Source organism: Peromyscus eremicus, chromosome 8a (genome assembly GCF_949786415.1).
Source record: "Peromyscus eremicus chromosome 8a, PerEre_H2_v1, whole genome shotgun sequence".
NCBI lineage: Eukaryota > Metazoa > Chordata > Mammalia > Rodentia > Cricetidae > Peromyscus > Peromyscus eremicus.
The window spans coordinates 103919135-103945702 of record NC_081423.1 but is presented as its reverse complement, the minus strand read 5'-3'; the positions used below and the strand labels follow the sequence as shown (position 1 = coordinate 103945702).

The 26568-nt window shown below is 41.4% G+C and overlaps 1 protein-coding gene across 3 annotated transcripts in view; it reads left to right on the top strand.

Moving 5' to 3' along the window:
• The first annotated feature begins 385 nt into the window (after window positions 1-385).
• The window catches only part of B3gntl1 (UDP-GlcNAc:betaGal beta-1,3-N-acetylglucosaminyltransferase like 1), a 62853-nt gene continuing 36670 nt past the window's right edge, over window positions 386-26568 (top strand). For 2 of the 3 annotated variants that reach the window (XM_059272347.1, XM_059272346.1), the window contains exons 1-5: window positions 386-498; window positions 2424-2540; window positions 2628-2727; window positions 17255-17319; window positions 23884-23949. In XM_059272347.1, coding sequence (XP_059128330.1) covers window positions 451-498; window positions 2424-2540; window positions 2628-2727; window positions 17255-17319; window positions 23884-23949 — 396 coding nt within the window. In that variant the 5' untranslated portion in view covers window positions 386-450. Of the gene's footprint in view, window positions 499-2423; window positions 2541-2627; window positions 2728-15168; window positions 16920-17254; window positions 17320-23883; window positions 23950-26568 lie in introns of those variants that run through there. The other variant, XM_059272348.1, reaches the window with a different exon arrangement.

The following is a 26568-nucleotide window of genomic DNA, read 5'->3' as shown; positions in this document are numbered from 1 at the left end:
CTTCCGCAGGCCAAGAAGCCGCAAAGACCGTAGAGTACTATGAGAAGGGCGGAAAGCCAGAAGCGCTCACAGACCATTTGCTCGGTCCGGCCCCGCCTACACTCAGTGTGGACTGCCGCCACCTCTGGACCCAACAAGACCCGCCTTAGCTGCTCAGGCTGAGGCTGGTAGCTTGTCCGGCGAGATCACGAGTCCAGGCCGCCTTGCTTGGCACTCTGCTCGGAGCACCGCCTTCCTTTCCTGACTGACGTGTCTCTGCACCAATAGAACGTAGTTGTTTTCTGGCCCTGTACAGTCCGAAACCCGCAAGTGGCTAGTTCCTAGCGATCCACGTGGCACTGCGCCAATCAGAAGTGGTCCAATCTCTGCACCGCCTCCCGGAGCTTGCTGTGCAAACCTTGGCTGCCTGAGCAGGACGCTCGTGCAGAAAAAGGGCGGTGGAGCCATGCCATGCAGCTCCGCAAGGACGCCACTGGGCACAGCCCGCTGGCCTTAGTGGTAGGTATGGCGGGGTGAGACACGGCCCCGCCCCCTCGTCCCTTCTGTAGATTTTTCCTCCCTCCGGACCTAGTAATTATCCTTTTCTAGGCCTGCAGCCGCTAGGGTCTTTCCGGAACGCTGCCACGGGTTCAGGAACCTCAGCTTGGAGGGCTCCCAACCTTTCCTGTACATATGTACAGATGGCGGTCCTGCCCGAGCTCCTACCGTACACTAACCTATACACCTACTTGCCCAGCACACTGTCGCCCCCACCCCCACTCCCTTAGCCCCGCTCGCCTCTCCAGCATGCCACACCTATCCCACATAACCGAGCTGGTGGGTTAGATGTCAGGAGCCAGGACACATTGTAGGTGTGGTTCACAGGCTCAGCGTCAAGTGGGTTGTATTTTTCATGCCAACCTTTCTGAAATTAGGAATAGGTAAATTAAGGCCTAACGTTGTAAAAAATTCACATTATAACCCTTCTTTTTATTATTAAAGTCTCCTGTAGCTCTAGCTGTCCTGCAACACATGTAGCTGATGACTTTGAAATAACCCTCTGGCCTCCACATCACACTTACTGATAACAAATGAGTCACCACATCCTTCTTCACTTTAAATCTTATAGGTCTTGAAAAAAGTAAAAATGTTCTTTTCCTTTACAAAGCAAGTCCAGAGGACTCAGGTATAACTCTGACATGCACATGTAAGGCCCTGGGTTCAATCCCCAGAAGCTCAAATAATAAATAAAAAGTCTTTAGGCATTTGTTTTCAGAACAAACACAAACAGGATGAAATGCCACTTTTGGAACACCAGCTCCTCAAAGAGCATTTCATTTGTAAAGAACTTGGTAAATTTTGTCTTCTATTCATTTATAAGTTTTTTATAACTATGTTCAGATTCAGTAATTTTAAAATGTATATTATGTGTAGATGTTATCTATAGTTATCTATATAGATATTGTCTATATTGTATGTAGGCCATGTCTGGAGATTATGTAGCTATTGTCTGTGTTACTTATAGCTATACAACATGTGCATATATGTATGTATATGTTCACACCTGCCTAACCTATTGCTTTTCCTTCTCAGAAACTTGTCCATTTTTGTTTTTGCATATTAACTCAAGGGTGACACTGACTGTTAATTTCTATAGCTATTCTTTATTGCTTACTGTATTATATAAAATTAAGGCAGTTCCTATGACAATTGTTCTTTTGGTCATCAAATTTTAGTGATTTTTATTTCATACCACTTTGGAAACTTTTGACTTTATGAGACTCCCTGAGGAGTGCTGGTTCCTGAATTCAAGTATAGAACAAAGATTAAGGGCCTCTACATGCCCTCTTGGTCCAGCTCGTCTGTTTTATTAGCTGTTCGGGAATATGAAGGGGGTCACTCTGTTGGAGTTTTTCTAAGGGTGGGTTGGCCATGTAGTCCAGGGCTGGTTCTCATGAGCAGGGGAAAGATGTTTAATCAGAATGACGATGCTTTTGCCTAGTGATTAAAATCATGAATTTATCATTGAGCTGGAAGGGCATTTTGACGCTCTTCAGGTTTTTTTCCCCTTTCAGAAGTATCTAAGGGGGAATGGGGATAGATAGATTGATGGGTAAAGACACTTTCCACCAAGCTTGACAACCTGAATTTGTTTCCCATTGTCATGCGTACACATACAATAACAGATGAATAAATGAAATAACTTTTTAAAAGCATCAAGAACTTGAGGGGAACCTAACAGCTATTAAGTCTTATGGGTCAAATGAATGTCAGGAGCTTAGAGAGGAGAAACAGGTATCTTTGGTTTGTTGGGCATGCCTTATCATGAGGCCCGGTTCTAGGCCTTCTGAAGGCCAGACCCTTGTCTTTTGGGGTCTGAAATGGATGCTGAAGCGAGTGCAGTTCCCCATGGCTGTTTATTGACCCATTTCTCTGAATTCTAGTCGATCATCCTCCCAGTGCACAATGCTGAACAGTGGTTGGATGAGTGCTTGGCATCTGTTTTACAGCAAGACTTTGAAGGCACCATGGAGCTCTCTGTTTTTAATGATGCCAGCAAGGTATTTATGGGCCAGTTGTTGGGTGACTTAATGCTTTACAAATCACATTAAAGGGAAGTTTCCTGACCTGCAGTGTCACACTTACAGGACAAGTCTAGGATCATCATTGAAAAATGGAAGGGGAAACTGGAAGATTCTGGCATCTCTGTAGTCATTGGAGGCCATGACTCTCCTTCTCCCAAAGGAGGTAACATACTAAATTATAATTATGGTTTCTTATCAATCTATAAACTTAAATGGTTTCATATTGTTCCAGTCTGGAGAAAAGTATCCTGGTGAAGAAAAGCATTCTGATAATCTTCAGTTCTGGTGATTAGGTTGCTGTCTACTGAGAACCAAGTAGACCTCAGTTTCTCTGTCTCTCTCTCTCTCTGTCTCTGTCTCTCTCTGTCTCTGTAGTTTTTTTTAAGACAGGGTTTCTCTGTGTAGCCGTGGCTGTCCTGGAACTCACTCTATAGACTAGACTGGTCTTAAACTCAAGAGATCTACCTGCCTCTGCCTCCCAGGTGCTGAGATTGAAGCCGTGGGCCACCATGGCTGGCATCAACAGCTTTCTTAAGAGACTTTTTTCTCCAGAGACTTGTCCTGACACTCTTGTCAAGAATCAGCTAATCACAGATGCACGAGTTCACTTTTGCTCCATTGGTCTCTGTGGCCATTCTTATGCCAGTACCATGTTTTTGGCTATTATAGCTTTTTATTATGTTTTTTGTCCATCTGTGTTGCATATGCAGGCCAATACTTAGCCATTAGTATACAATCTCAGCCAAATAAATTGTTTCCTTAATTTCCTACTGCTTATTTTTCTTACTGTTGAGACTGTAGATCTTACAGTTTTGTTTAACTTATTTATTAGCACTAATAGTTTGTTTCTTTTTAAAGATAGTATTATGTATTAACAGAGCTAGATGTAGTCTTCCTTCTGATTTGGACTTTGTATATGTGTGCGTGTGTGCCTCTGTGTGTGTGTGTGTGTGTGTGTACATGTATGTGTGCACACAAGCACCTGTGCCTTGTAGCTCAGGCTAGTGGCCTAGAACTCACTATGTTGCCTAGGGTGGCCTTAAACTCATGATCTTTCCGCTAAGTATCCTGGGTACTGTGCTTATAGACATGTGCCACCATGCCTAGCTCCTGATTTGGACCTTTTCTTTTTTGTTTAAAATTGTGCTTGTTAAAATTTCTAATAAAGTGCTGAAGTAGTAAAAGTGGACATCCTTGTCTTTACCCTGACTTTCTGGGGAAAAGCTTGCAATCTTCCACTGCTGAGTATGATACTAGCTATGGGGTTTACTAGTGCCCTTTATCAAACTGAGGAAGTCCGTTTGTATTGCTAGTTTATCAAGTATTCTATTTTTAATCACCAAAGGGGTAGGTGGGATGGATTTTGTCAATTGATTTTTGTTTTGTTTTGTTTTGTTTTGCATCAATTTGAGAAACTGGTTTTTTTCCTTCACTATGTTAGATTATGTATTATACTGATATTCATTGTTGAACCATTTTTACATTATTTGGGCAAGTCCCACTCAGCCATGCTGTATAATCTTTCTAGTAGACTGCTGGATTCAGTTTGCTGTTATCTTGTTAAGGGTATGTGTGTGTATGTGTGTGTGTGTGTGTGTGTGTGTGTGTGTGTGTGTGTGTTATATACATGTGTATGTATGTGTGGAGGCTAGATGTCCAGTGTCATTCTCCACCTTATTTTTTGACACAAGGTCTCTCACTAAACCTGGTGTTCACTGATTGGGCAAGATTAGTTGGCTAACTCTCTTCTTGTCTCTGCTTTCCCAGTGCTAAGATTATAGGCATATAACACCATGCTTGGCTTTTTGTGTGGGTGCTGGAGATACAAACAGTTTCTCATGTGTGTATGGCAAGCACTATACTAACTGAGCCATTTCCCGTCTCTTGTTAAAGATTTTTTAAAATTAATTAATTTTGTTTAGACAAGCTTTCACTATGTAGCTCTGGCTGGCCTGGAACTTGCTGTGTAGATCAGGTTGGCCTAGAACTTATAGAGGTTCACATGCCTCTGCCTCCAAATTTCTGGGCTTTTATTAAGGATTTTTGAATATGTGTTCAAAAGGGATGTTGCTGTATGGTTTCCAGTTCTTACACTATTTTTTGTTTGCTTTGATGTTGGGAATTCTGACCTGTAGGACAACTTAGGAAATGGGAAAGTATGGGACTAGTGTTAATTCTCCTATTTGATAGAATTCATTGGCGAAGCCATTAATTAGATCCTGGGCTTATTTCTTTGCTTTATTCTTGAGTCAAATCTCTTTGTTCTTGAGTCATTTTTGAGTTTATATGTCTAGGGGTTTCTTTGCTTCTCTCAGGTTACTGGCATGTAGCATCCATAGTGTCCACTCTTAGCCCTCAGAGCCCTCATCAAAGCTGACAGTGATGTAACTTACTCCTCATTTCAGTGACTTGAGTCTTCCTTTTTCTCCATCTACTATTTTGATTACTTTGTTAATTTCTTTTAAAAAAAACAGCATTTTTTAAAATAATTTTATTTTTATTTTATGTACATTGATGTTTTGCCTACATGTATGTCTATGTGAGGGTGTCAGATCTTGGAGTTACAGACAGTTGTTAGCTGCCATGTGGATGCTGGGAATTGAACCTGGGTCCTCTGGAAGAGAAGTCAGTGCTCTTAACCATCATCCCCGCCCCAACAGCATTTCTTTAGTTGCTTCATTTACTCTATGGCTCTCTGACTATAATTGTTGTCTTTTTGATTGATGGATCCTTTTATCAGTATATAATGTTGGGTTTTGTTTATTTGTTTTCTTCTTAAATAAAATAAATAATTTAGGAATAAAATCAGTTTTGTCTGGTATTTGTATAGCCACCCAGCTTTCTTTGTGATTAGTACAGGGGATATTTTTTTACATGATGTCTTTCAGCTTATGTGTACCTTTGGATCTCTAACAACATTTACAGGAGTCATTTTTTAATTTACTGTTTTGTTTTGAGGTAGGATCTTACTGTGTAACTCAGGCTTGGGATTCTCTTGCCTCAGTTTCCCCAAAAGCTGAGATTATAGATGTAAGCTGGCTTAGATGAGTCATTTTTAAAAATTGTTCTGCCACTATTCACCTTTTAATTGGCGAGTCTTATCCATTTAAATATAAATGTTCTTCACCTACAAGAAAGACTTTTGCTGTTTCACTGCTGCCATCTAAAGTCTTGTGTTCATTTCTCAACCCTGTAATTCTGCCTTTCTATAGGTGTTCGCTTGATTACTGTTCTGTTTGATTCCCTTATTATTTCCTTTCTGTGTATCTGTAATTAGTTACTGCAGGGGTTAAATAGTCATCTTCAGTTTATCACTAATCTAGGTTGAATTAATATCATTTTAGCCTCAGTTCCTCACAGCTCTGAACGCCTTACTTGATGTTATAAAAATTATATCTTTGTTGTGTGTCCATAGAAATACATTTATAAATTGTGCCTAATGACATAGATTTTATTGTTTTACATATCATCTCTTAAGTCATAGTACAAAAATAGACAGATTAAAGTAAGACAATGCCGTCTTTTATATTTGCCTATGCCATAGCCATATCAGTACTGTTCATATCCTTACAGCTTTCTGTTTAGCCCCAGGACTCCCCTATGTCCCTGTGGGCAATCCATGAACTTCCTCAGTTTTTGTTTATTTGGGGATTTCTTGATTCCTTCATTTTTGAAGGATAATTTTGTAACAACTGTAATTTCTTCTTTTAAATTATTTTATTATTTTTTGTGTATGGGTGTTGCGCCTGCATCTATGTTTGGGCGTCATATAGTACGATCAATCCACGTGAGTCTATTAAATGGGTAACAGAATTTATTGAGCTATAAATTGAGGAAATACACTTACAAGTACAGAACAGAGTAGACAGCAGAAGTCATCCTCTGATCTGACTGGGAGCAAATCCACCTAGTAGGCAGGAGCAGGGAGAAGGGCCATGTGACCCTTCTCCAACTCCTTATAAGAGGTCACGTACAAGCTGGGCAGTGGTGGCGCACGCCTTTAATCTCAGCACTTGCCAGGTGGATCTCTGTGAGTTCAAGGCAGGACAGGCGCAAAGCTACACAGAGAAACCCTGTCTCGAAAAATAAAAAAAAAAAAAAAAAAAAAAAAAAAAAGAGGTCATGTATAATGGCAGGAAGCACCAGCCTCCTTTGGGCTGTATAGCCCAAGGTCATGGGCAGAGCAAATACCACTACATTTCTCCTTTTTGTCTAAGTAAGAAGGTTCTAATCTTAATGCAAACTATATACATTAAGAATGATTATCAAGTATTGTCCAGGAAAAACAAAGGATAATAACATAAACAAAAATGGAACTACAACCAACAAGAATAACATCAAATAAGAAAGACATGCTAAATGTCCAAAAATGTCCAGAATATAGGTAAATGGCAAATTACCAAGATTATTCCAATACCTGTCCTATCTTGAAGATTCTAACTCTAGTACTAATATGTTCTAGCTAAGATACGAGAAGATTGTAACTGTAACTACCTAGTCTTCAACTCCATCAAAGACCCATGAAGGAACATAATAATACCTGAGAAAATGGAAAATGCAAGCAAGCAACTTCCAAAATTATTGTGAGGATAGACAGAGACAGCTGGCAGCCTGGACAGTCACCTGAAGTTTCTCAGCATCCTTAGGGCATCCAATTTGGCTATAGACCTAGATCATCTGACAGATCATTTTCAGAAGCAGGAATTTTGAAAGACCATTTTACTCTGTCTTGGCAAAGTTCAGTAGTCACTTTTTCTTCTGTCCTGCTCATCCAGAAAGGACAGCATTTGTACTGTCAGCCATCAAGGCAAGGGCAGTTCTTTGCCCAGTAGGCCATTTGGTGCCAAGAAGAAGACAAACTTCCAAATAGAAAAGTCTTAGAAGTCCAACATTCTCTTGGGATCAGATCGGTGCTGCCAGAAGTAATTGTGTCTCATGTCAACAGAATTCTAAGTTATTTAAATGCCATATTCTCTAGGTCTATGAAGTGTTTGAAGATTACCTAGCCATCTGACTTATGTTTCTGTAAATCTAGAGAACCTAACTAACTATAGAAATGACAAGCATGAGTGACTATAGTTTTTTAAGTCTTATCTACCTAAATAACCTAAAGACTAAGGCTTCACATTATTAACAAGATAAACAGTCTGTAAAGCAGATGTACCATATAAGGACAATGACCTCAAAATTGTGACAATACACAAAATATCTTAAACAGAGGTAGGAATGTATAGAGGCAGGCGGGAAATCAAGGAGAGAGACAGGAAGGAGAAAGGCAGAGTCTAGAGAGACGCCAGCACCGCTAGGAGAAGCAAGATGTGAAAGTACTGGTAAGCCATGGCCAGATGGCAACTTATAGATAAATAGAAATGGGTTAAGTTATAAGAGCTAGCTAGCAAGAAGCCTGCCATAGACCATACTGTTTTTAAATAATATAAGCCTCTATGTGTGGGACCAAGTGGCAAAGGGATGAGGGTGGGAGAGATTTGTTCTGACTAACCGCATGGCAGGGCAGGACTGGAGAAGAAACCTTCCGACTAAAGTCATGTGCATGCCTTGTACCCTCAGAGGCCACGAGTAGGTGTCAGATTCCTAAGAATTGGAGTTACTGACAATTGACAGTTGTCAGCCACCTTGAAGGTGCTGGGATTGAACCCAGTACCTCTGGAAGAACAGCCAGTGCTCTTAATGGCTGAGCCATCTCTCCAACCTCAACAGCTATAATTTTTATTTTTATTATTATTTATTATTCATATTATAACAATATATTGCTTACATATTATCTTATGCAGATGCCAGTGTATGAATATAGGGGGTGGTATAAGTGCCAGTGTGCCATGGCAACTGGATGAATCAGAGGACAACTTTCAGGACTTGGTTCTTACTTTGTACTCCAACCTAGCTGGCCAACAAGCTTCTGGATGATTCTCCGTCTGTCCTTTGACCTGAGTGTAGGGCATGCATTCCTGTTTCTTTTCATGGCTTCTGTTTTCTGATGGAAAATGACAGTATAGATAACAGGCATCTGGCTGCTGCTGGTATTGCTCACCTGTTTGGTGGTGCTCCTGAGAGGCAAGTTACCTGGGATGGCCATAGTCTTGACTGGACTGTGGACCTCTTTCTCTTTTCACACCTTCAGCTACAGTAACTACAGATTGCTCTGGGTTTTTGTTTGTTTGTTTTTTTTTTTGTGTGTGTGTGTGTGTGTGTGTGTGTGTGTGTGTGTGTGTGTGTGTTTAATGACACTGTGGGGCATGAATTGCTGCAGAGACTAATTCAGTCAAATTTAGGCCCCTTTGAAGGGGTAGTTCCTGAGGTCGATGTTTTCAGTGGTAAATCTGGCAGACTGCTGTCCCCATCACCTCTGTAGTTTTTTTAGGGCACCTAAGCCTGGGTATCACCACATTGTTAAATGTGAGGTCTGTACCTTTTTGGTCTGTGCTCTGCTAAGCCTAATTCTCCTTGGCCATTGTGGTGGTTTGAATAGGAATAGCCCCCATAGGCTCATATATTTGGATGCGTGGTCATTAGGGAGTGGCACTACTTGAGAGGGATTAGGAGGTGTTGCCTTGTTGGAGTAGATGTGGCCTTGTTGGAGGAAGTGTGTCACTAGGAGTGGGCTTTGGTGTTTTAAAAGCTCAAGCCAGGCTCAGTGTCTCTCTCTTCATGCTGCATGGGGATCCAGATGCAGAACTCTCAGCTACCGTATTTGTCTACATGCTGCCATGCTTCTCGACATGCTGATGATGGACTAAACCTCTAAAACTGTAAGCAAGCCCCAATTGAATGCTTTCTTTTATAAGAGTTGCCTTGGTCATGGTGTCTCTTGACAGCAGTAGAACACTGATAAGACAGCCATATGGTCCAGTCACGGTTCTGTGCTGCAGATGAAATAATAGAAGCTCCTTTCTGCCCAAACTTGCTAGATAAGCAGAGGATTTGTGGCTAGCTGGATAGTAATCCCTGATGTCACCTCATTTTGTCTCTCCCCATAGGATGTCTGCTTTATGCTACAAGCCAAGATCAGGACTCTCAGGGCCCCAGTTTTCTCAGGGACGCTACTGCCAAGATAGAAGGAGCCTTCATTCTGTGGGACTGGGGAACAGATGGGAGCTCCCAGTTCTCATCCAAAGGTTCCTAGTTCTCAGTCAGTTCACCTGACTTAGTTTATACCAGGTAGCTGGGTCAGGATGAGAAGTACTCATGTCAACTTGACATGAGTTACCTGAAAGATTGTTGGCTAGCTTTATGTCAGCTTGACACAGGCTAGAATCATCTGAAAGGAGGGAACTTCAATAAGATCTGGCTGGAGGGCATTTCTTAATTAGTGAGTGATGAGGAGGGCCTAGTCCACTGTGGGTGGTGCCATTCTTGGGCTGGTGGTCCTGTGTTTTTTAAGAAAGCAGGTTGAGTAAGCTAGTAAGCAGCACCCTTCCATGGCCTCTGCCTCAGGTCCTACCTCCAGATTTCAGTCCTGCTTGAGTTTCTGTCCCGACTTCAATGATGGACTATGATGCCCAAGTATAAGCCAAATAAACCCTTTCCTCCCCAACTTACTTTTGGTCATGGTGTTTCATCATAGCAATAGAAACCTTAACTAAGATAGAAGTTGATACCAGGATAGTGGGGTATTGCTGTGACAGACCTGACCATGTTGTTTTGTGGAGGGTTATGGAAGGACTTTGGAACTTTAGGCTAGAAAAGCCATTGAGCGTTGAGAGCTCAGTGGGCTGTTCTGTAGGAGCAGAATATCACACTGACCTCTTGTCAACTTGACATACAAACACATTACTGTTAAGCCATAATCCTTCCTTTCTTGTTCTGTATGCCCTAAATTAACTTGTAAGCCCCACCTGCCCAAAGACCAGGTAACTTCTTGGGATGCTGGGAGTTGCAGTTCCTGAAAAATAACAACGCTTCATAGGAAAGTACAGTGGCCAATAAGTTTTGTCCATAAATGTGCCTACAACTTGTCTCAGGGCCTCTCAGCTGGGATAGTTCCCGGGAGCAGTCCTCACCAAATTCCATTTTGATCAGTATTTAATATTTTAATAAAACTTGCTTTAATTTGGCCTAAAATGGTGGAACTGGTTTTTCTCTAGAGAATCTCAGGATTAACAGTTCTTCCCCAAGATCACATATTAATATCAACATTACAATATAAACATTCCAAATTTTAAAAATTTCAATCTTTAAAATTTTAGTCTCTTTAAAATAGCCAGTCTCTTTTAAAATTCAAAGTCTGTCAACTGTGGGGTCCTGTAAAAATTAAAAAAAAATACTTACTTATAGCAAGCAGGAAGAACCAGGGCACAGTCACAGTCTGAACAAAGCAAAACCGAACTCCAACAGCTTTCTTTTGGGCCACCAAACAGCTCCCAAATCATGACATGGAGACTTATTCGTTATGAATGTCCCTCGGCCTTTATCTTATGCTTGTCCCACTAGCTCTTAAAGTTTATTTTAACCTGTTTCTCTTCATCTGCGTTTTGCCTTGGGGCTTTTTACCTTTCCTTTATTCTGTATGTCCTACTCCGTGTCTGGCTGGTTGGTCCTGGGAGTCTTCCTATCTTTCTCCCTTGTTCTCTCTTCCTCTCTTTATCTCTGGAGCCTAGATTCCTCCTACTTAATCTCTCTGGCCACCAGCCCCACTTAGCCTTCTGCTGCCTAGCTATTGGCCATTCAGCTTTTTATTAGACTGATCAGGTGCCTTAGGCAGGCAAAGCAACACATCTTTACAGCATTATACAAATGCAGCATAAACAAATGTAGCACATCTTTGCATAGTTAAAATGATATTCCACAACATAAACAAATGTAACACATCTTTACAAATGCAGCATAAACAAATGTAACACACCTTTGCCTAGTTAAATAGTCCACAACTGCCCTCCTCCCAATGACCCCCCTCAAAAATTACCTATTTTTCATAAATAAATGTTTGTTTTAGTTAGTTAATAACTATTCTTTCTCAGAGCTTTTGTTATTATGATATAGTTACACTGTGGAAGCTTGTGGAGGTTCCATTCTCCTTAACTCTTATGCTACTTGTTTGGCTAGTAGGTAGATTCCAGCACACAGACTTTATAAAAGCAGTGTTGTTGGCGGTATTGTAACTATGTAACTCACAGCATAGTGTAGCAGGTGTTGACTCAGAAGGAGCAGCGGTACCCTGAGGCTGGATTTCCTGAATGTTAAACCTCATAGAGCCTTGGACCATATTGTTTCCACAGTATTGGTTTCTATTTACATGTTGTTTTTTCTTTATTTCCCTTTGAAAATTGTTTCTTCTTATGTGTTCCTTTTCAGTTTTCTGAAGCTACTATTTAAAATAGTCTTTGTGCCTGGGATATAGATGATAATGTATTTAAGATTCCTACTTGTCTGCAATGCCTTTTTAAATCATGCTTAGTTTGGCTGGACAAAGAATTCTAGGGACAAAATAATGTTTCTCTTAATCGTAAAAGACTCATCTCATTACTTTCTATTATGTCATCAGACTCTTGTTATTTTAAAGATATCTTCTTTGAAAGATACCTTAAAAGATAGTTAATACTTTCAGTTTTGAAATTTTCTAATGTTGGATCAAGGTGGTTGTTCATCTTTCCTTTCATTTTCAAGGTCAAATGATTTCCCACATAGTCTTTCTTCTCATTGTGATAAGTCAGGGACTCTAAGGTCTTAGATTTGGAAAGAGTGTGCCTCATAAAGTGTTTAAGATTAGAAAAGGTATAGGTCAGGTCATTCTGTACTGACAGACAGGTCTTCTTTGACTAGTTCTTTTTAATAAAAAATTAAAAATTTTTTAGCATTTTAATTTGTAGTGTGAGTGGGTATGAGTGTGAGGGCACACACACGTAGGTCAGAGGATTACTTGTGAGGATGATTCTCTCTTTCTGCCATATGGATTCTGGGACCATACTCAGATCCTCAGCATTGGTGGCAAGCAGCTTTACTCACTAAGCCATCTTACCAGCTCTGCACTTTTTTTTTCAAGTGTAGAGTTGGTAAGTTACTTGCCATGAGATGGTTACTTGTATCCAGTGTTGACTGCATTTGGAACCATCTGTGATACTTTAAAACCCCTGGTACCCAAGGCTTGCCTAAGATGGTCTCACAGAATCTGTCTGGAGTAGAGTCCTGTTTCAGCATTGGAAGAGGTAGAAGTATCCCAGGAGTTCTGAGATAAGTTTGGGGTTGAAAGCCACTGCTCTAAAATATCAGGAGTCGCATACTGTCTTAGGTTTCTATTGCTGTGATAAACACCGTTAATAAAAGCATCTTGGGGAGGAAAGGGTTTATTTCACCTTATAACATATGGTCCATTGCTAAAGGAATCAGGGCAAGAACTCAAAGTAGAGGCAGAAATTGAAGCAGAGACTGTGGAGAAACACTGCTTACTTGCTTGTACTTCCTGGCTCACCAGTTCGCTTTCTTATACACCACAGTACAACCTGACCAGGGCTGATACCACCTACAATGGTCTGAGCTATATCAGTCATCGGCCAGGAAAATGCCCCACAGGCCAATCTGATGGAGGCATTTTCTCAGTTGAGGTTCCTTTTTTCTCAGATCACTCTAGCTTATGTCGAGTGTCAAGCCAGTACACACACCCTGTTCTCTTTTTTTTTTTTTTTTTTACATTGACCAGATTGGGTAGTCCATATAGCTCCAGTGTATTTTAAGGGCAGGCAGGTGACAGACAGGGGTTCCTCTAGAACACAGTTTGTGACAGCCTAGGTGTGTAGGACCTGCTGCTAGGACCGACTTAGATCCAACATGTAATTCCCCAAGCTTGGGCACTCAACTGCTTCCTTTGAGATTTTGGAGTAGAGTTGTGTGATGGAAGGTGGAGGAAGCAAGAGGTGTGAGTGCACTTGTTATATCAGGTGGCTCTTGGGAAGAGGAGTAAGAGGAAGAGTCAAGCCTTGCTGTTACCGACCTGGTGCTGCACAGCCACCCTCCCTTCTTGCTCTTGCTCTTTTCTGCTAATGTTGCATCTGCTTTAAGGAAAATGGATGATAGTGATGCTCCTATGCCCTCAGGTCACTTAGTGATATTCCCTCCCTCCCTTCCTTTCTTTCCTCACTATCTCAGCCTTGAGTAGCCCTCTGGCCTCAGCCTCCTGGTATTATAGGCCTGTGCTACCATGTTTGCTTTACATCACCCATGAGCTTACACAGTTCTTATTTCAGTCTTTGGGTCAGGGGCTGTCACCATCCCCCAATATCCAGGCATCAATCTGGGTAGCATGGCATACTGGGCCACGGTGTCTGTAGGACCTTAGGTCAACCTTAGAAGATATGAACATTTCTGTCAGTTCTCAATAAACATATTTTTTGTGCTTTCCTAAAGTAGCTTGTACTTCACACCCTCCCAGTCTGAAAGCCTGCCATGCTGATGTTACTTCCCCTTTCTGTCTCCTGCTGATGTTTAGTTCATCTTGTGTTTGTTCTGGGTGAAGTACAGGGTAGATGTTAGAAGCTGAGGTCAGCACTCTCGGGCTGCCAAAACTCAGCTGAGCCTGGTCTGTCAAGACAAACCCTAATGTTGCCTCATTGTTGCTGTTTGAGGAAGCAGAATGGCATGAACAATTAAGGCAGGATTTAATGAAACTACTTTCTGGGGCTGAAGAGACGGCTCAGTCAGTAAAGTGTTTGCCTTCTAAGCATGAAGACCCCAGTTTAATTCCTAGAACTTGTGTCAAAAATCTGGGTGTGGTGGCATGTTTGGAGACAGGCAGATCCCTGGGATAGCCAGCTGAGCCTGCTTAGTGAGATCCAGATCCTTGAGAGATCTTGTCTCACAAAAGAAGATGGACAGCGTCAGAGGAATGATGCAGAGTCTGGAAACACTGTTTCCACCGTTCCTCATCATCCTATGCATCTGGAAAACGTCAATATTGTCGGGAAATTATTTCCTAGTTTTATTATCCTTAGTTTGAAATAGAAAACTATACATAATCACAGAATGTATGTTTCAACTTCTGAAACATAAATTTGTTTTTGAAACTAAGTATTCTTTGATATTCTTTAGTTAAAAGAAGTTTTGCAGCCTGTCATTGAATGGAAAGGACATTTTGGTAACTGGTGTTCCTTGTCTCCACTTTAAAAACAGATTTTGTCTTTCATAAAACATGAATTGCTTGTCACTGAGTTACATTGTGTCTGAATGCCTTCTGTCTATGACAAGGACGTTGTAAAACTACGGCCCCCAGGTGGAGTGCTGGGAGATGACATCACCTCATTGTGGGAAGTGAATGAGAATTCATGGCAGTCCTGTATAGCACAGTGGAATTTAGCTCATTTTTGAAAAGACATGTTTTCCTGTAATATATTAAGTAGAATGTGTTACCTTAGTCATTAGATAGCATAAATTCTATTCTGTTTTCTGGAGTACTGGGTTATTTGCAGTGGGTAGGACTCATTTTTCATAACATTCATATAACATCATGTGACTTTTTGCTAAAGGCAGAATGAACCACAGCCCACTGCTCCTCTTCCAGGAGTGAGGAATGTTAATATCTCCATGGAGCTAGGTTTTTCCTGTTGGAACCATGGCAACCAGCTACCCTCACAAAGGGACTGGCCTCCCCAAACATGGAGCCCCCCACACAAACATTTGACTTTCTTCAAGGCAATAATATTAGAGCAAATTCCTTGTCTTTGTCAAACATAAGATTCTTTGTGAGAAACTTCCAGCATTAATACAGATTCAAGGATTCAGCTTCTCTTAAAATCTGACTTTCCATAAGCAACTTTTGTAACAGAATTCTGTTAATTTCAGTGTGCTTGTGCCGAGTGTCATGTTGGTTTTGTTTTTTGAGGTTCTCAGGAGGCTTTTATTCTGCATGCTTGCCTTTCTCTGCAGGGATGGCTGGGGTTTCCTGGTGGTGGCAAATCTATCTCAGAGTAGGAGGAATCACATTACCTTTCATGGTCATTTCCTCCTTTGCTTTTGTTTATGCCTATAGCTCTTCAGAATCTGGTACCACTGTCAACTGGTTTGGACTGGCCAAGTTCTAGGGATTAATGGTGGAAATTAAACTGCTACTTGGTATTAACCCTGAGGAAAGATGCTGCCCTGTGTTGGATCTTAGGTGCCTGAGTGAATGGGGCAGCTTCCCATGTCTGTGTCTTGCTTCTCAGTCATAGCATTCCCCCCTCCATTGGGGAGGCACTCTTTTATATTAACAGATCCTGTATGAGAGGCCTTTCTTATAGCAGAAAGTGGGAGAGTGTCATAGTTGGCTGAAATGCACATTTGGCTGGTGTTCCCTCAGGACCGACAACTTTCTTCAGCTTGTCTAAAACTCAAATACCAAAGAGATTTATTGTTTCAACTCTGTACACATCTGTTTTGCTTTGTGTGACTTTTCTCAGTGGCATCAAGACTGTAACTATTTGGTTAATGTGATTCAGGTGTTGGTAGTCTCTTTTCTAGGAAGAGTTCATGTTCCCTAATGCTCCATTAGTGCCCTCTTCTGGACCGAACACCCTTTAATGGATCTGCCTTTAACACTCACTTTCTGCACAGTGCCCCAAATTTCCAAGCCTCTGCAACTGTCTTGCCCATAGGGCAAAGTTGAGCCTTCTTAGCCCAACAGTCAGCTCCTCCAGAAGTGGTTTGTTCTTCCATCCTAAACACATCTGCACCCAAGTTACCAGATGTTCTCCAGTGTTCTGCCCTGCACTGTCGCATTTTCTGTTTATATCGCTTACAGCACCGTTCTCTCTGTAATGCTCTTTGTGGTGATTTTATCTTTTAAGCTCTTGTGCTTTTTCAGCTCCATTTATTTAGTTGTCACTGTGGGTTTTTTGTTTGTTTGCTTGTTTGCTTTGTTTTTTACAACTCAGTTGTAATGTCTTTGAAGGAAACTTTTCTAAAAAACACTTTAATATCTATCCCCTGGAGTTAAGGCATCACCAGCCCCTGAAGCCCAGGCCAAGCTGGCTTCTCCATCCAGGACAACCACTTTCCCAGAAGGACCTCTTTGCTCTGAGTTCTGTGTCCCCTGCAGTCTCTGCTTCTTTGGGTCTGAACCTTTCACTCAGTAGTACAGTAAGGATCACCTATGTTGCTGTGTGAAACCCTAGGCTCTTCATGTTCACTGTCAAATAAGTTAGTTTTTTTTCCCCAATATGTATTTAATAGCCCTAGCTCCAGACTTTTAGGATGACTAGTATGACTAAATAAAGTTCTGTTGAGTCTGTAATGAAATACACACTGTCATCAGAGCTGAATCTTCATACTCAGGCAATGACCTGGGTTGGGTGTACACACACTCAGATGTCGAAGACATTGGCAGTCACCTCACCTCACTGGGGACACAGTGCTCAGCTAGCCATCCATAAGGTATTCAAATTGAAGCATTTACCAACCAGTTACACATAAGTAGGCTTTGTGCTTCTCCCATGTAAGCAGACTTTTAGACTCTTCTCAAAGATATTTTACTTTTATTTTAATATTATTCTAGATGCCTGTCATGACTTATCCTTGGCATTTTCTAATATCATTAATGAACATGGACATTGCTTTCTTTTTACCTCCTTTCATTCCTTCAAAATTATACCTGAAGTTTTGGTAGTAGTTTGGAATGACCTTAGCTTTCTTGGAGTGTAAAGTATACTTGGTTTTATGCTATTGAACATTGAATTCTAAAAGAGCTGTTTTCTCTTTTTTTCTAACAGTTGGATATTCTAAAAACCAAGCAATCGCACAGAGCACAGGGTCTTACCTTTGCTTTTTGGATTCAGTAAGTAGCTCTCTGTTTTGTTTATCATGGCTTTGTATATATTGACCAAAGAATAGTATGGTTCTTAAAATAAGTTTTTAGATTTGTTATGATGAATCTCAAAAGTCAAGTTTAATAGGTTGTTGCTACATGCTGCCATAGCACTTAATTAACAATAAGTAAGATCATATAAAAATATAAAACAGGACCACAGAGAATATAAACAATATTAAAATAAGCACAATACTAGCAAATATGATACTTAAGAGATAAGGAAATGGAAACAGTTCATGACAGCTAAAGCAAAACATGAAGCAGATTTATAGGTAGAGGATAGGTGACAGGTAGACGTATACAGAGATTCAAGTCAATCAAAGTTATATTAAAATTTTAATTTGTAATCAAATTAGCAAGATACTTACACAAAGCCAATTAAGTTTTCAAAATGTAGATAGTATTTCAGTATGAATTGGTAACATACTGACAGCATGATTGTGCATTTTTGTTCAAGAACTTAAAATGCTTGTGCCCTTGACTCCTGATTTTCACAGTTGTTTATTATAACAGAAATTAGAAACCAGTTACTGTGTGCTGACTGAGCACTGATGGAGAACACTAGCAGACTGTCAGAGAACTGTCATATTTATGGGCATTCTTAGGAATAGGACACTTGATTATAATGGATGGACAGAGACTGTATACAGATTGTGCTGTCCTTAGAAACCCTGATAGACTAAAGCAAAGCAAACAAAGTCTGTCTTAAAAAAATACAGCTTTTATGTATCTAAATTATTTTATAGATTAGGCCCCTGGCTTCTTAGAACATGAATACTAGGGCCCATGGATATGTTGGCCATTGGCTTATACAGCTGTTACTGTTTTGTTTCTGTTTCCAGTTGGTTATTCCAGGTACATGGAGGTAGGAAGATGACATAGACCAGGAGATGGAGCCTCCCTTTCATGCAAGGGACAGGAGGAGAGTTGACCCACAGGGTTACCTTGAGAGGTCTGACATTTTGAAGTCAGAGTTCTGCATAATGTTATCTTTATTGTATCTAGACAGCATATTTGTCAGTAACTTGTTGAAGGCAGATGTTGCCAAGTAGGTGAGGAAGTGTCTCTGTGATTTTTGTATTTGACCTGTCTGCTTTAGTGTGAAATTATTTATACAACAGTTTTGATATTAGCTGTGTAGAATCCACTTCAGCTTTAGGAAGCAGGTGAGGACTGTCACTGTTCTGGGCCCAGTGCGTGCACCTGGCACACAAGGGTCTATGTGGGCTGCTGCTGTGCTGAGCTTGACCCTGAAGTGTCTGGCTCCACCTTCAGGTGCTGGTTGTTCCCCTAAGCTGAAAACAGAAAACAAGCTGTTCATTCTGAGCCTGTGTGCAGCTAGCTCTGGAAGTTCACAAGCAATGTGGAGGGAAAACTGGGACCTGAGGCGCATACCTCACTCTTGTCTTTTTGGTTAGTTTTCTCTTGCCTTAGTTAGCTCTATGCAGGGAACTACAAATTTTCATGTGAGTGTGTCTGTAATTTAGATGGACTTAATGTTGTTTTAAAATGGGAGTTACACCGGGAGGTGGTGGTGTATGCCTTAATCCCAGCACTCAGGAGGCAGAGACAGGTGGATCCCTGTGAGTTTGGGGCCAGCCTGGTCTTCAGAGCAAAGTTTCAGGACAGCCAGGGCTACACAGAGAAAACCTGTTTCAAAAACCCTAAAATAAAATGGAAGTTACTCTGCTAAATTATAAAAGTAATATTTTTTTATGGTGTTAAAGTGCATCACAGTAAACAAACCTTCTTCTGTTAAAATAAGGCCCCATCTCTTCTTGGTTCCACTACTCCCCTGCAGTACTAAGCTGGGGACCTTTGACACATGGGCACTGGGGAGATACTCCAGATCCAAAATACAGCACCCAGAAAATGTCATTTGTCTTCAGAGGTGATTTGATGGGCATCTGGTCAGTATGAGGCTGACCACCAAAAACTAGAGTAGAAGCAAGACGCTTTCAACCCCAGGTACCAGGGAGGAGATTGGACTTGGTGAAGCCTCTGTAACCTTTGTAAACAGAGGAGTTCAGAAAGTTTCTGGTGTGGACATGTAAAAGTCCCAGAGGGTAGCACACCCCAGTCCCATAGGAATAGAAAGCCCTATACTTGGGTCCCTTGGGCTTCTCTGTATATGCCTTATCATCTGGCTGGTCATCTGTGTCCTTTACTGTGTCCCTTCCAATCAACTGAAAATGGAGTTTGTTTTTCTCTTAGTCATGTGCACCTATCAGCAGATTACTTGGGAACTTCCCATTTGTAGCCAAGTAACATGGAGTCTGAATTGGGCATATTCTTGAAGGGTATGAGCTCATAGCCAAGGATCCATGCCACTCCAGATAAGGACTGCACTGGAATGTAAGTTCTAGCAGAGGTCTTCAGAGTGAAGACAGAGCTCCTTCATCTTCCTCAAGGTTCTTTGGAACAAACTGAGAAAGATGAAGTAGGACCACAAATACATGATTGATTATAGTGATGGGGGGAATTGCAGCACACATGTGGTCACCTCTATTCTAAAGTGATTCAAAGTTTATATGCCATTTCTATCTGGGAGGTTAGGGAATGTACACAGTTTGAGAGGAAGGGAGGTAATATGTAGGAGAGCTTCTGGTTTGGGGAATGGTCATTGGGCCAGTACATCCTGCTTGGCCCACAGAATAGTAGTGGATTGCCAATGATTTGCTGTGCCATCCAGTGACATGTGATAGCTATCTGCCTGGTGTGCTGATGTCCTATGGTTTCTCTGTCAGAATGGGAGCCTCAGGGAAGGAACCACAGGTGTTGGAGTTAGAAAGAGAGTTCCTTTGCAGAGAGACTGACCAACATGGGGAGGGGACCAGGTTTCAGTCAGACTTGACCTACTGTCTAAGGCTCCAGCAGGTTAGGGTCTGACAGCACTGATGATAAGGGAAAAACCCAAAAGGTCAGAGTGCTGTGGGTTAAGAAGCCCTTTGGCGGGCTGGAGAGATAGCTCAGAGGTTAAGAGCACCGACTATTCTTCCAGAGGTCCTGAGTTCAATTCCCAGCACCCACATGGTGGCTCACAATCATCTCTAGTGAGATCTGGCACCCTCTTCTGTGTACATAATAAATAAATTAAAAAAAGAAGCCCTTTGGCATATGTAAGTCACCCAATACTGCTTTTGAGAACAGGCTCAGGAAATGGGCTGGGATAGTGCATTTGTCCTCCGTAGGTCAGTCCACAGGATTACGCCTGGCCAGGAAGTTTCTTCCTAAGTTTCCACATCTTATCCAAAAGCTAAACATAGGAAGACTTAAACAAGGTGTGTATGTTCTCTGTGGCATTTGCTAGCATCCCCAAGACCTCTCTGCACCTGTCATTCTCAACAATACCTTGCTCAGAGAGACTTCACTGGAAGCCTGTCTATCATTTATTCTCAGTTCTCTTGACTAGCAGCCTTTCACCAGATATTTTTGTGTCAGAATGGAATAGCATTTCATTCTTACTTAATGCTTCTTTCAAATTAAAAAAGTGTGTGTGTGTGTGTGTGTGTGTGTGTGTGTGTGTGTGTACACTATGTGTATAGTTGTCCCAAGGAGGCCAAAAGAGGATATTGGGTCCTGAGGAGCTGAAGTAAAGGTGGTTGTGAGCCATATGATACGTTAGTCCTGGGAACTGAACTCGAGTTTTTAGAAGCACAGGAAATGCTCCTGAGTGTCTCTTCAGGCCCTTAATACTCTATTATGCTTCCAGTTTCTTGTCTACCCCATCATTCCACAGTGATGATTCCTGTTCATAATTGTGGGATTTCAGCCCCTCTGGGAATTTTATGCACATCCAGGAATGCCAGTAATGATGTTTCAAATGTACGTCTCACTGAGAAGAAAGCTCCAGGTAATATTCCTTGGCATGAACCCTGAGATGAATGTACTCTGCTTTCATGGTTGGTGCTGACAGCATCTTGGATTTGGCCTGTTAGAGCCTCTGCTTTACATTTCAGATGCCAGCTGATTCTTGTTAACCAATCACAGTGGTCCTGCCCACAGAGGGAATAGGAGCCAGCGGGTCAGGTTTGGTCTCCATGAAGGGGAAATCGGTCACCTTCCCCCTGTAGTAATATTTCTGACTTGTTACTAAAGTTCTCCCTTGCTTTCATTTACAGAAAAAGAACTTTTCATTCTCTAGTCTCTGGGCCACCTTCTCTTTCTGGTGGCCTCAGGAAAATAAACACCTTATTTATATTTTTAGTCACCAGGCTCTGTAAAGTTTAGTGCCTGCTTCTCTGTTAACTCTTTGGATTGAATATCTGTTCACCACATCTTCCTTAGCTTCTCAGCCACTTGGCCAGTGAGTGTATTAATTCCATTTGTTCTCTCTTTGCTCTTATTGTAGTTAAGCTGACTCTTCACAGCAGAAGTGGTAGAAATCACATTTGAATATTCTTTAGGTGCTTGTGAGCCAAGCAATACTAACCATTTGTGCTTTTTGCATAGATCCCTGAGGTATAAAATTGGAGTATTGGAGTCTTGTGTATTAGTATTAGTAAGAACCCAGAAAAGTTGAATAGTAAGGTCGTGTGTGTGTGTGTGTGTGTGTGTGTGTGTGTGTGTGTGTGTGTGTGTATGGGGGAATTGGTCTCCGTCCACTGATAAAACTGCTAATCTCTCTCCAAGATCCGCCTTCACAGACATAAACATCTTGCCACTTTTCTGGGCAGCCTTTAGGCCAGTCAAGTTAACACATAAAATTAATTTTCACATCTCCACCCTTTGCTAAGGACATGCATATCTCCTTCAACAACACTTGGGTCCAGCCAGAGTTAGGTTAGGTTGGGGGTTGTAATACACTGTGCAACTATGCTGCTTATAACTGAGCATATGCATCAAAGACTCATAGTCTTCAAGTGATGTTGAGTCTTTTGATATCCCAAAACTGAAATGAGAGGAATTAGAGAGGGAAGAAAACAAAGATGTTTACCTAATATGTTTATAACAAAATAAGGTGGAAATGTATTATAACGTTGATAGCCTCACTTCTATAATTGGTCATATGGTCATAGTTATTATAACTGCTCACAGAGTCCACTCAGTATGGAACACAGTCACAGCTGCTCAGATCAGTAAATCCAGACAAAAGAACAGATACAGTATCACTTCACATACTTAAATTCAAACCCTAGGAAAGGTGACCACATTATTTATTAAGTGCACACATAATGAAAACAGTAAAGACAAGTGAGGGCAGTGTGGCCCCAAAAGCCCAAACTGAGGTCCTTTTGAGCAGGAAGTTGCTGGAAGCAGCATCATGGCAGATCCCTGAAGTGTTGGCAATAGGCAGCTTCACTTCTTCCTGTCTCCATTTCATAATTCTGTATCTCATAACCCTTTACTGAGCACCTCAGTGGAGTCAGTTCTTTATCTGGAAGGTGACTAGCACTTTTATTCTGGAAATGGTCTGGGCCATTTATCGTACTACCTGGATTGTGTTGTTGTGGTTTCTTACTGGTCTTAATCACAGAGCATGTAATACTGAGTGAGTCTTTAAGAAATCTCCTGCACTCTGTTCTTCCTGTCTCCTTTGTAGAGTAGTCATCTGGTTTTCCTCAATAGTCTGGGTCAGCCTCGTTGGCATACACCATAACTCCTTTCTTTATCTGCTCATTTATGGGCATAAGGAGTCCAGAGTGGCAGGTAGCCCTTTAATTTCTGGTCCAGTCATTGCAGCTTTACATTTCCCTGTCACCTACTCCCATACCCCTTTAAATACTTAAATTTTTGTTGGTTATTCGTTCACTGAAAATAACCTTATTTTACTATGAAATGAAACATTCCTACAGAAAATGCACAAAACCTTATATTGTAGAGCATATATAAGGAGCTACCTGTTGCCAACACCTCTGGTATCTGCCATGATGCTGCTTCCAGCAACTTCCTGCTCAAAGGGACCTCAATTTGGGCTTTTGGGGCCACACTGCCCTCACTTGTCTTTATTGTTTTCATTATGTGTGCACTTAATAAATAATGTGGTCACCTTTCCTAGGGTTTGAATTTAAGTATGTGAAGTGATACTGTATCTGTTCTTTTGTCTGGATTTACTGATCTGAGCAGCTGTGACTGCGTTCCCCGCTGAGTGGACTCTGAGAGCAGTATTGGATGCAGTTTGTTTCACTGTCTGATATTTATTGACTTGAATATTCTATGTCTGGAAAGTGCTGTCCAAATCCTACTTGGATAGAGGATCTTTTCTATACAAAAGGTAAAGTTATTAAGTCTTAGGGAATCTGTACCTCCAGCTTTACTGGATGATGCCAAAACATCTCTGAGAACAACTATGATACTTCACACAGGCACATGGGTGTCCTTGTTCTTCATCCTAAGTGCACTTGGCCTGCCAGATTTTCTTTTTTCCCCACCAATCACATAGTTGCTTTTCCTTGGTGACCAAAGAGGGTCCTGGTTTGTGAACATCTGAGTTGCCTACTCACATTGTTTACTGTTGTGTTCTTGGACTGTGTGCCTTTCTTACTATGTTGGAATTGCCTTGTAGTAATGTAAAACGTGCTCTTTATACAGGATGATGTTATGATGCCCCAGAGAGTGAGGCTGCAACATGAAGCTGCTGTTCAGCACCCAACGAGTGTGAGTACAACACCTTTTCTGTGTTGTCACCACCTTTAATAAAATGCTAGTAATTTTTTTAAAATAGAGATTTTATTCCTTGGGATTAGAAAGAATCTGTTTACAGTCAGGTCGTCAAATCAGGGGGAGATTTGTGACTGCCATGTTTCTGAGCCTTTAAGGATGGCTCCTTTTGAAGATAAACATGCTTCTGGTTAGTGGGAACTGGAGATACAACTCTACCTTGATGCCTGTAGAGGCCTAAGGTGTTCTTTTGAGAGAATTCCACTAAGTGAGATCAGAATTCTTAACTTCACCAAAGAAAAGAATTTCAGGTCAAGTCACTATAAAGTAGAGTTGGAGTTTATTAAGAAGAGATTTTAACATAGATTTAAGCAGAGCATTAATAGACAAGTATTTAGGAAAAGATTCTATATCCCCAAGGATTGGCATAGACTTCTCAAGAGAGTCACTTAAGGGTCATATCAATAGCTATACATAGCCGGGCGGTGGTGGCACACGCCTTTAATCCCAGCACTCAGAAAGCAGAGGCAGGTGGATCTCTGTGAGTTCAAGGCCAGCCTACAGAGTGAGTTCCATCCAGAACAGCCAGGGCTATGCAGAGAAACTCTGTCTCAAAAAACAAAACAAAATAAAAAATAGCTATACATATAATTTTGGTGGCTTCTGGAAGTTACATTGTTTAAAGGAGTCTAAGAAATTCTTTTTTTCTTCCCTTTTTTGTTTCATTTGTAAGTGAGATCAGAGGGTAGTTCCTGAAGTACATTGGACAGGATTAAAGGTTAATAAGGTAAAACCATAGGTCAGAAGAGTTGAAGGAATCTTTACTATATTAGGTTACAGGGAGTTGAGACATGCTTTTACTGTAAACAAAGTTTACACTCTTGTGAGATTCTCAGAAAATGTAAGTTTTACAGCTGGAAAAAAAGCAGGCCAAATGCAACAGGGTCATACATGCTTAGCCTTAAGCATGGTTTGCTGGTGTTTTAACACTCTTACTTGAAATATCTCTGTATAAAAGCAAATTGTCCCTTTGTAGTTAACTTCCACGGCAGATTTTTATTAATTATACTGGAATTCTTGACTCCCAGCTAGAAAAAGACTTCAAGCAAACTCTTTCCTGGGTGAAGGGCTCCTTACTGTTCACTGTCTTTCTATCCTGTTATCATTTTGGGAAGCACTTGTCACTTTGAAACAGAAAGATTTCTTTCCTTTTTCCTCTCCCCCTTTCTGTCTCTTTCTATTCCTTTACCATGTAGCCACTTGCTTGGGACAGGCTGTTGCTTCCTAACAGGGAGTTTGACTCCATATGAAGTCAAGTTGGACTACACCAGCCTTTATTTCCATATTACACTGGTCCATTCAGAGGGGAAAGCTCATAAAACAACCTTCTCGAGTGATGCTTTTAGGCATTCAGTTCAACCTCTTGTTATCAGGGCAACTGGTTATCCTCTAACAAGCATTATTCTGTGGACTCTGAATGTAGCTCACATAGTGTCTGCTTTTACTAAATTGGCACCTTTTACTTATTTCTCACCTTCCTTTCCCTTTGATCCTGAGGACTAGTCACTGGCACTTGGGTATATAGACACAGACCTCAGGCCTGCCTTTCCGGGAGTAGGGAGTTCCCTATCTTATTTCAAGTCAGAGGCTGAAGACCTATATACCCTGAGCTGGTATTGCTAATGCGGTGGAGTATACCTGTAAGACAAGAGGAAATGCCTTGATTGCCCTTGAGAGGTCCCTGGGCAGGATAGTACCTTTATATCCCTGTGGTAGCTCTGTGACTCTTGGGGGGTGAGGGTTGTTCCAGGTAGGGTATGTGCCCAGATCAGTTCCTATTACTCAGTCTGCCTGCTTCACCTTGTCTTTCCAAGCCCATCCTACCCAACCTACCCTTGATGCTGCTTCTGACCCTTTAGCCACTTCTGTCTGCATATAGGGTAGATGCTGAGCTTTGCCGTGGGAGATCTCAGAACCACTTCTAGTATAGAGTTTTAGGGCAGGGACACAAGCTACTCTGCCCACGTAGGCAGTAGTGTGTGTTAGTATGTGAGAATAGATGAAAATACAGACAGAATATACACTATCCTCCTAGGAGAAGAGGGGATCAGTGAGCTGTCTTCACCGTGATTACAAAAGGTTCTGGGGACTCAGGGCCCCAGAGTGTCTGCAGGACTTCTGTGAGGCATGTTTCAGTGAGAGAAATGAAGAACTGTAACATTCATTGTGTCCTGAAAGGGTCATGAATTAACAGAGCTAAGGAACCACAAATCGTAGTGTTCAGTGACCACAGACTCTAGAAGTTGCTTTTTTAAAGTTCAAAGGCATAGAATATTCTATATTCCCCCTTTCTAATTGGGAAAGATGTTGGAAGATAGCCAGCAGTATCTGACAACACGTGCTGTCATGGAGCCTATGGTAATTCCATTTACACCAGGCCGTGGTGTCCTTTGGCTCCCCAGGATGGGAATCCCTGGATCTCACCCAACAGTTCAGGGTGCTACCCCAGCCTCCAAAGCTGTTGTCAGGCATCCTCATCATATGGAGAAATGGACTGTTTTCTGGTGTGGGCTGTTTGTTAGGAGTAAGTCCTCCTAGGTAGATTTTTGTGCTGTC